At 58.1% G+C, this 9,586-nt stretch overlaps 1 protein-coding gene across 1 annotated transcript; it reads right to left on the bottom strand.

Annotated features, from left to right (window-relative positions):
- Nucleotides 1-1,009: 1,009 nt before the first annotated feature.
- SSRP1 (structure specific recognition protein 1) lies at nt 1,010-9,506 on the bottom strand. Its single transcript, XM_026082059.1, has 16 exons — nt 9,302-9,506; nt 8,305-8,490; nt 7,815-7,920; nt 6,887-7,077; nt 6,585-6,815; nt 6,386-6,489; nt 6,036-6,164; nt 5,402-5,623; nt 5,114-5,186; nt 4,436-4,574; nt 4,218-4,263; nt 3,344-3,467; nt 2,654-2,824; nt 2,196-2,287; nt 1,837-2,020; nt 1,010-1,475 (listed from the first exon to the last, which is right to left on the bottom strand). The coding sequence occupies exons 1-16, from the start codon at nt 9,353-9,355 to the stop codon at nt 1,407-1,409; spliced, it is 2,121 nt and encodes a 706-aa protein (XP_025937844.1). The 5' UTR covers nt 9,356-9,506; the 3' UTR covers nt 1,010-1,406.
- Nucleotides 9,507-9,586: the final 80 nt, after the last annotated feature.

The following is a 9,586-nucleotide window of genomic DNA, read 5'->3' as shown; positions in this document are numbered from 1 at the left end:
AGAGCAGGGCCGTGTAAGCCATAGAGAATGGAGCTGGAAAGGCTGCCTGCACCGCAGTCCAGCTGTGCATACCATAGAGTGCACCAGAGCGACCTCCGTGGCGGGGTTCTGGTGGTCTACCCCAGCCCAGACCCCGGGTGGGCTCCTACCTACACATGGGGACAGCTGTAACCCTCAGGAAACACTGTCCTGCATCCCCCCCACTCCGGGACAGCCGGTGCTCCTGTCTGCCCCACGGCCACCTTCCCCCTCTCCCTACAGCAACAATCCTGGGACAGCCCCGCAGCCAGCTGCGGCACACAGCTGGCCTGCAACACCCCCCTCCCAACCCCGCGGCTCCCCGGGGCACAAGGGTAGCACGCAGGGCAGCGCAGCAGTGCCGGTAAATAAGCGTGAGGCGAGGGCCTCGCCCCGTCCCCACGGAGTGCATTCGCCCGCAGCGATTGAATTACAGCCAGGCCGGGAAGTGGCCGCAACAGGTCAAGCAGAGAGATGGTAATGGAGGGCCCCAGTGCTGGAGAAGGGGCGCTAATTGGATCAGCACTCATCCTGCCCCCGCCTCCACAGCGGAGCCGGCGGCCAGGAGGGGCTGGGGTGGCCACGCAAGCACTCAGCACTACCCCCGACCCTCTGTGGGGTGACGTGGGGCCCAGAGCAGCCAGCTGTAGCCCCCCCTCCGCATCAGGGAGCAGCACGGGCGGGAGCAGAGGAGCCCTGGGCCCCATACTTTCGGCTGAATTGCATCAGGATCGACCGTGGGGCCTCCATTAGGAGCCTGATGGCTCCTTAACGGAATTAGGGAGGCCGAAGGAGGGGCTCGGGGCTGCTAATGGACGGGCAGGGAGTGAGCTCAGCCTCTGGCCCCATTTCAAGGACGAAACGGAGCTCAACCCCTGCCGGCTGCAGCTGCGAGGAAGCACAACCAGGCCCCGGGGTCCCGCTGTGGGGGGAAGGAAGAAGGAGCCCACCCTGCTCCCTCTGCCTCCCTCACCTCCGCACCCACACTCACTCCCTCGGTGGGTTTTTTTTATTCAATCCGATTTGCCATGTGAACGGACCCAAAATACAAAAAAAAACAAAAAAAAAGAAGAAAAAAGGAGACTGAAACGAACCCGAGTATTTAAAAAAAATAAATTGATGAGAAACAGGGCTGAGGTGAGACTGAGGCCCCTCCTGGGCCTCCCTCCACGAGGTCTCGCTCCCCCAACCAGGCACTGAGGGGAGAGGGCTTGCCTACCCTGCTCTTGTGTCTCCCTGCCCTCAGCGGTACGGGCAGGAGGACGCAAAGTCGTGGCAAGGTGGGTTCAGAGCCGGCTGTAGCCCAAGACCCGGGCTCCTGAGGCGGGCCGGCCCACCCCAGTCCTCTCGCTGACCTGGGAACCAGCCTGGAAACGGCAGGGATGGGGCTAATCCGAGCCGGATGCAGAATCTTCTGAGCTGGGGGGCAGGCTGGCAACTCCCTCTTCCTCCGAGTCCTGCGGCAAGAGAGGACGTTAGAACAGCGGTACCTCAGCAGCAACTGTTCACCTGGGACGGGGTGATGGCGGGGGCTTTGCTCCCCCTTGGGAATAGGCAGAGGTGTCAACAGCACCGAGCACGCACGTCCTCCACTATGGGACCTGTAGGGGCCGGCTGTGCATAGCATAAACACGGGCCAGAGGGGCTGTTCCCACAGGAATGAGATGAGCATACCATAGACAAGACGTACCAGAGGGACGTGCTCCCTATAAAGGTGGGATGGGTGTACCATTCCCAGAGATGAACCGAGCGTACCATAGAGAAGACGTGGCCGAGGACACCCACCCAAGCCTACCAACAGAAACGGAAGAGCCATACCTCCTTCTTGCTCTCTCCAGAGGAGCTCTCGTCACTGGAGACAAACTCTTTGCTCTTGAAGCTCTCACTCAAATTCTTGGCAGGGGATTTGGTGGAGGACAAAGACTTGGAGGCCGCACTTTTCTTCTCCACTTTCCCCTTCATCTGCTTCTCCTGCTTCTTCTTCTTCTTTTTAGACCTCTCCCTGTGGCGGGAGGGTAGAAGGGAGAGGAGAAGCGTTACCTTACTGACAGCCCACAGCCAAGGATACTGTCCACACACACCCCAGCCCCAGGCACCACGATGGCTAAAGAACAGATTTCAGAGGCGCAAAGCCCTGCCACCGCCCCCTGCCAGCTCTCTCTGCTCAGCGCACTCACGTCTTGGAGCTCTCTGACTTGCTGCCCACGCTGTACTCCTTCATGGCCTTCTCATAGTCCCTCCTGGCGTCTTCTGCCTTACGATCCCATTCCTGCAGCCAGAGCACAAGGTTGGCAGTGCCTTCTCCTGCATCCAGTCCTCCACCACCACCATCTGCACCACCAGAGACCAACACTGTCCCCACCCACAGCACACCAGCACTCCCACCACACATCTCACCGCCTCGGTCAAGACTGTGCCCACCCAGCAGTTCCCCAGCCCAAAGACATCATCTCCCCACTGCAAAGCTTCTTTCTAACCTCCTGTTTATGGAGTGCCAGGTTCCTGAGACCAATCGAGGGCCTCCCATGCTTCCCTCCTAATGTCCAGCCTCTCCCTCCTAGACCAAGATCAGCTCTCCCCACCAGCAGAGCAACCCAGATGCCCCCTGCAAATTCCTCCCCATCATGCACCCAACCTCCTTCTTCTCCTTGGACATGGCTTTCCAGAGCTCCCCAGCCTTCTTAGACAAGTCTGTGATGCTGATGCCAGGATGGTCTGACTTGATCTTCTCACGGTTGGCGTTCAGCCACAGCATGTAAGCTGACATCGGCCTCTTAGGAGCATTGGGGTCTTTCCCTTTCTTGCTCTGGGAAGTAGGGAAAGAACAAGCACGAAAACCTCGCGTAACACCATTCATTAAAGACTTCTGGGCTGCCCCAGGACAAGGGGCTAGGTCTCAGCTTGCCTCCTACATGCCACTAGTAATTCTGCTACACCATCGGGGGAGATGGGTCGTCAGGCCACACCTCCAACAACTGAAAGCACCCACTGGACAGGTTGCTGGAGACAAGGTCTCCAACAATCAAAAGGACTTGCTAGGTGCAGGCCATAAGCCCTTTGGAAGGACTCAACGCAGACTCATCTGCAGGATGAATAACAGTCTGCAGAAGGCAGAGGAGCCAGGCTCGGACAACTGACCCCCCCAGGGCAAAGCACAGGGAGGTGGTGGAACCAGAACAGACTGCACCAGAAGCAGGCTGAAGTGAAGCAGCTCAGTTGATGTGCTGGGACCTGGATCTCCCCTGGTCCCAACAGGGAACAGCAATCCATGCTCTACAGACACCAGGTACCGCTCTTCACTACCCCATCAGCAGCAATCTCTTACCTCCAACTGCTTCTTGCGGGGCTTGCGGTCTTTGACAATCTTGGCCTTCTTAGCTGGCTTCTTCTCATCCCGGTCACTGTCACCGTCACCACTGGAAGAGCTAGCCGAGGCATTGCTGTCAAATCTGTGTGCAGAAACTCGGCTTCAGGAACAGCTCAAGATCACAACCCGAACGAGATGAAGCACAAGGTGGGGGAGAAGTAGCAGTGATGGGCACACAGTAAGACTTGCCCCTGAACTTTCCCACCCTCCAGCAACCTGTGGTTCAGAGACTTTCCGAGCTGAAGCTTTTGTGTTCATGCTTAACAGCCCTTAGTGATTTTTCTTCCATGAACACGGCTGGTCATTCTCTGAATTCCTGTAAACTTTGGGTGTTCACAGCTCCCCACAGCAAGGAGCTCCACAGATGAACTGCACCAAGATCCACCTCGGATCGAATCTGGCTCCCGCTAGCACCCATGATGCCCCTTAGCTCCTACAGGGTGACGCGATTCTCATCCACCCTCTCCCACCAGTCAGCATTATATGGACTTCTATCTCACTCTCCTCCTGCTGTTCTCTCTTTTCCAGCCTGAAGAGCCAAGGCCTTCTCGACCAGGCCTCATCCAGAAGCCATTCCAAACATCTTATCATTCCCCTTGCCCTTCTTAACTCTTGCGCGTTTTATGATGCTGTTTAGGAGGCAGAGAACCCAGAACTGCACCCGCTTCTCAAGATTTTAGGACCAGGGATTTCTAGAGCAGCATTGGCTGTATCTAGTGCGTTCCCTAACGTTCACACAGCCCCACACCACTACTGTCCCCAACGCAACCCTCACAAACAGCATCTTCCAAAAGCCACCCTAAGACAGACTTCCTGCCCAGCCTCTACTCACTCTTCAGCCACGTCGTCATCTTCTTCTCCAGGATTAAATGACTCATCTGGAAGGAGAGATTGCAGGGGTCAGCTTACAGCAAGGCAAGGACAGACAGCCCAGCAAGAGGGGGATGGCAGTAACAGCCAGGGCAGGACTTCAGAGAGGGGGAAGAAGCCCCGAGCACCAAAGACAGGCTCCCAGGCAGTCCCTCATGCACACCCAGCCTCAGTCCTCACCAGTCTCCTCCCCAGACCCGTCGCTGCTGTCATTGGCGTTCTCTTCCCGGATCTTGCCCTCCTCCTTCATCCTCTCCAAGTAGGCATCGTGCTGGTCCTCATCTGAGTCAGCATATTCGTCATAGCTCTGCTTCATGCCCTGCGGGAGAGACGGAGTGAGAGCCGCGCTCTGTTCTCCCCTCACCTGCACGCACACCACCTCTGGAAACTACAACTCCTGGCATGCTCCTGGGCGCGCACAGTCCCTGGGCAGGCCCCCACACGCGTGCATGGGCCAGGTTGGGAGGGGAGGAGGGGACACCCACCGTGTCCCCTCCTTCTCCCCACCGAGAATCAAGGGAGGGGGGCAAAAAAGGCACCCCTGAGGTGTTAACTATGTTAGGGAGGGGGCCCTCTCACAAATCATGCTGGAGTTACTGGGATTAGTCATGGATCACCACGGCCATGCAGAGGAAACCTGCACCAGGAGGAGGAAGAGAAGGAGAAAGAGGAAGGGATATCGCACGGACCTTTTTCCTCTATAAGGGCAAGGAGAGAAAAGAGAGGTGAAAAAAAAAAAGAAAAAAGGAAAAAGCAGCAAAATTTTGGATGGGAGAAAGCCCCCAGCCCTCTCCCACCCCAGCCTGCGGGCCGGCAGTTCCAGCAGGGCACAGGGAACCGGCCCTCCTCAGCGGGTACCTCCTTGAGGCCTCGGTTCTTGATGTTCAGCTTCTTGGCATTGACGAAGTCAAAGAGCTTCCCATACTCCTCCCTGCAGGAGAGATGGGCCAGTCAGGGACAGGTGGGAATCGGGGTGCCAGCACCCATGTCTGCAGTGTGCGCGCCTGAAAGAGAGACCGCCTCTCTACGCTGGTGAGGGTATAACGTGTGTGATCAACGAGGAGGACACGCGCAGGAGGACTGCCTCACAGTGCGAAGAGCAGCCTGGCGGGTACAGCGACACCCTGCCACGCACCCCGTGCCCACCTCTCTATGCTGCTGAAGGTGTACTGCGTGCCCTGCTTGGTCTCGATCTCAAAGTCGAAGGAGCGGGTGGTGGTGGTCCCGCGGGCAAAGTTGACGAAGGAGATCTCATCGAAGCGGATGTGAACGGGTGGCTTGTGCACGTAGATGAAGCCACGCTCCAGCGGGTAGAGAAGCCCCGAGCTGGCCTTGTAGGAGCAGGTGATGCACTGCGCCCCAGAGTGTCTGCGAGGGCAAATACGGCCGCGTTATGCCAGCGGGGAGCCAACGCCCTCCCTGCACCTCAACGCCCCCCAGAGCGAGACAGAGGATCCCAGCAGCCCAGACAGGTCCACCAGCTGCTCCCCCGGTGTGAACCACAAATCTTGCAAAGCCCCTTCTCCCTGATCACAGAAACAGGAGAGAAAGAGAGGGGCCGCTCCTGCTGTCAGAGTCAGGGAGGGATCTCAAACAGCACTTGAGATTACAAAAAATATATATATAAAATAACAAGCATCTCCTATCCTAGAGAGGACAAGTCACACTTGGCATCTTTCCCCATCTCCATGCCCACTCCTCGAGGAGGAAGACCCCAGGTCCCACCACCAACAGAGTCAGCAACACCTCCTTCCTCCCCGGTGACAGCAGCATGCCTCACCCCTGGAAGTTGCCGGGAACGGTGATCTTGCGATTCACCAGCGCCTTCATGACGCGGCTGACCATCTCGTAGAGGGAGCCGGACATGTTCTTGGTGAGCCGTCCCTCGAAGCGTTTCTCCACCTCCTCCCTGCACAGCCAGAAGAGAGAGCAATGGTGAGAACAGGGAGCTCAGACTCCAAGGAGTCCTGAGCAGGCAAACAGGGAGACCAACTCATGAGCCCCAGTGGCTAGATGCCCCTGACCAGGTCCAGCATGGGAGCGGGGGGATCGTTACCTCCCTCCCAGCTCCCCCAAGCCCCCAGATCCAGGTGGGGTCCAGGGGGGTTGCCTAGTAGTAGAAGAACTCACTCGTTCATGTTGAGGGTCAGTGAGATATCTTCATCCTTGGAGAAGAGCAGGATGAGGAAGTGGTAGCGGGTCTGGCCTTGCTTTATCGGGGGGTCCAGGCTGATCTGAAAGAGAAAAGGAGATGAGAAGCCGAGACCCCCCAAAACTGACACTCGTCACGCTTCTCTGGGGGAGGCAAGACCCCTCATCCCCTCCTCACCACGAAGAACATCTGCCGCTGGTCCTTGTGTGGGAGCAGGAAGAGGCGCAACACAGTAGTATAGGGGATCTTGTAGTCAAAGGTCTTGCCGTGGAGATGCAAGAAGGTGGGATAGATACGGATGTCGTATCGCCCACGAGGCGTCAGACACTGCAGTTCCCGGAAGATGCAGATAGCATCCCCAGTGGCCTGGATCACATCCGCCTTGGAGAGGACATTCTGAGCAAAGGCCTGCAAGGCAAAGGTGCTGAGGTCAGGCACCAGGTGAGGACACCCAGCTACCCCCTCTGCTCCGCACTCACCTCCACAGGGTCGACACCGTCCTCCTGGGTAGGGGGCACGTAGAAGCGAACCTCCATGAGCGAGACCTCGGCGTCATCGTTCTGGTGGAACTCCAGCGTCACCTCGTTCTTGCCTGTCGTGCACTGAGACACGTTGCTGAGGGGGATCTCAAACACCGGCTGCTCCCCAATGTCAAAGGAGAGAAGCTGTCCTGCAAGAGGTGGGGAGGAGAAATGCAGCCAGTCACAACAGGATCAAAACTACTACTCCGCAACGCAGTGATAAGAGCCTAAGGTCCACGCTGCTGGGCAGATCCAAGGTGGGTCTGATCCTGTCGACCCCCTCCAGCAGCAGCCTCAATTTTCTCCCAAACTCCAGCAATGCTTCCCCTCTTCATCTCCATACTTCCTGCCTAAATCTCCAGGCTTTCTCCTTCTAGCTATGGCCAGTCACAGGCCCAGGAGAAAGAGATTGAACACAGGCAAAAAGAAGGGAACTGTCTATGCCTGTTTTCCGCTGGTCTCAAACCACAGGGGAGCATTTATCAGCTCCCCAGGCTCCTTCAGGAACCAGCAGGCACTGCCAGACACTTAGACCTCCCACACAGCCCTTCATTTTGCACTGAGCGCCCTTTGTCTGTAGGGATCTTCCCCTGGGATTTGGGGCCTGCACCTATTTTCTACTTTCCTAAGATAACTTGCATCCGCACTCCACCCGAGGCCACCCCTTAGGAAGGGGGTAGCTCTAGATGCCCAGAACATCTGAAGCCGTTAACAGCCAAGGGCTGCAGGAACAACGGTGCTGGTGGGACGGGAAACTGCCCCCAGCTACTGGATACCAACCTAGCTCCACCACCTAAGGATGGGAGGTCCTGTCTGCACCCAGCACAGATTCCCTTTCTGCAGCAATCCAGAGTCAGTGGGCTGCTCCTGCCTCACCACGACTCACCTCCGAACCTCACCGTCCCCCAGTTCCAACCCTTCACGCACAGGTCCTTCTCCGCCAGTTCCAGGCGGTAGTGGGCCTTGAAGAAATCCGAGAGCTTGTCAAACTCCTAGGGCAGGGTGAGAAGCAGAAGAAAGACAGTGAGCGTCCATCAGAAACTACCAGGTGCTCGTGGGCATTGCCCAGAGCGCGTAACCAGGACAGAGTCCCACGTGCAAAGGAAGGAGCAGGAAAAACAGGCGTCGGAGTTGCTCTTAAGGGGAAGGAGATTGGCACCGCAAAGCTCACGGGCAGCAGAGCTAGATACAGGACAAGCGAAGCGGCTGCGGCACAAGCCCACAAGAGAATGGATGGTTTTAGGAAAAAAAACAACAACAGTGAACTCCATATTTTGAAGGGCTTGTGCAGCTCACGTGTGGGCACACGCACAGCAGGCCTTGGCCATCAGTCAGGGACAAGGAGGAGTCAGAGACAACGGGGCTTGGGGGCTCACCGATTCCCGGAAACCATCATATTTGTAGACGTGGCCGTTCTTGGTGAGCAGCTTGAGGCCGTGGCCGAGCGCCACGCGTCGCCACACGCCCTCTGCCAGCTCCGACGCCTGGATGTTGTCCACCTTCCCCGTCTTGCTGTTCTTGAAGATCACGCCCTGGCGGCTGAGCCGCAGCCGACCATCGTTCTGACGGGAGAGGCGGGCGTGAGGCAGCTCGCCCCGCGCTCGCACCCGCGGAGAGGGGGGACAGCTCAAGGGAGACACAGCCATCAGGCCCTGGAGCAGGGAACTGCCTCCCTGCAACAGGCAGCTGCACAACCGCTCCAGGTGAAACAAGGGGACTCCCTTCAACATCCCCCCCAGCTTTAGTCCTCCGCCTGCTCCTTGCCACTCTCATACGGGATCCAAACAACGACAAGACAGTTGTCCTCACCAGCATCCCCTGTACCACCCCACAGTATCATAACTCTGGCAACAGTCTCCCAAAAACCATGGGATTAAGGATGAGCCACAGTTCCTCAACAACACAGGCCCACACTGCCCCTTCCCCAGCACTAAAACAAGTTAATGTACAACGTGCAACCCTCTCGCAGTAGCTACAGCGTGAATGGGGGCGCATTTACCGCTGGCACCCCTGTTCCTGGAAGCGTTCCCAACCACAACCTTGCTAGCTCCGCAACAGGCAGGCACTAAAAGCCCCTGTTGATGCTCCAAAACCCCTTCAGCCCTGGAAACGAGGTGCCTCCGCTCTTGTTTCCGGCCGGGATCAGCCAAGATCTCTACCAGGACCGGGCAGAAGAGACGTGGGGGCCCACGCCCCAGCGCACAGCAAAACGCCTGAAGCACTTGAAGCGTTACCCTCACGAGGCCGCGTCTCGCGCTGACGCGTCGCCTGCTCGTCTCCGGCCCGAGAGCGAGGCGGCGAGCGACGCGAGGCTTTGACGAGCGCGCGGGCCAGTGAGACGCTGCCGCCACCGCCGCAGCCCTGGGCTCTCACCATGGATCCCTTGACCTCCTGGTATATCTCGTTGAACTCCAGAGTGTCGGCCATGGCGGCTTCGGGGCCGGGAGAGCTGCGGCAGGAGAGGAAGGACGCCGAGGAGAAGGGAGTCTTTCAGTTCCCTCCTCGGCCCGGCATGCCCCGCTCGGGTGGCAGGTGACGGCAACGTCGGAACGGCGAAGCGCTGGGGGAGGAGAAGAGGGTGAGCGGAGCACGGCGAGGAATCACGCTGTGTTCGACCCCCCCGGGCGCCCCACAGTCCCCCCCCCACCGCCTCTATCC

Source organism: Apteryx rowi, unplaced genomic scaffold, assembly GCF_003343035.1.
Source record: "Apteryx rowi isolate R43461 unplaced genomic scaffold, aptRow1 scaffold_566, whole genome shotgun sequence".
NCBI lineage: Eukaryota > Metazoa > Chordata > Aves > Apterygiformes > Apterygidae > Apteryx > Apteryx rowi.
This window is presented reverse-complemented; position numbering and strand designations above follow the sequence as displayed.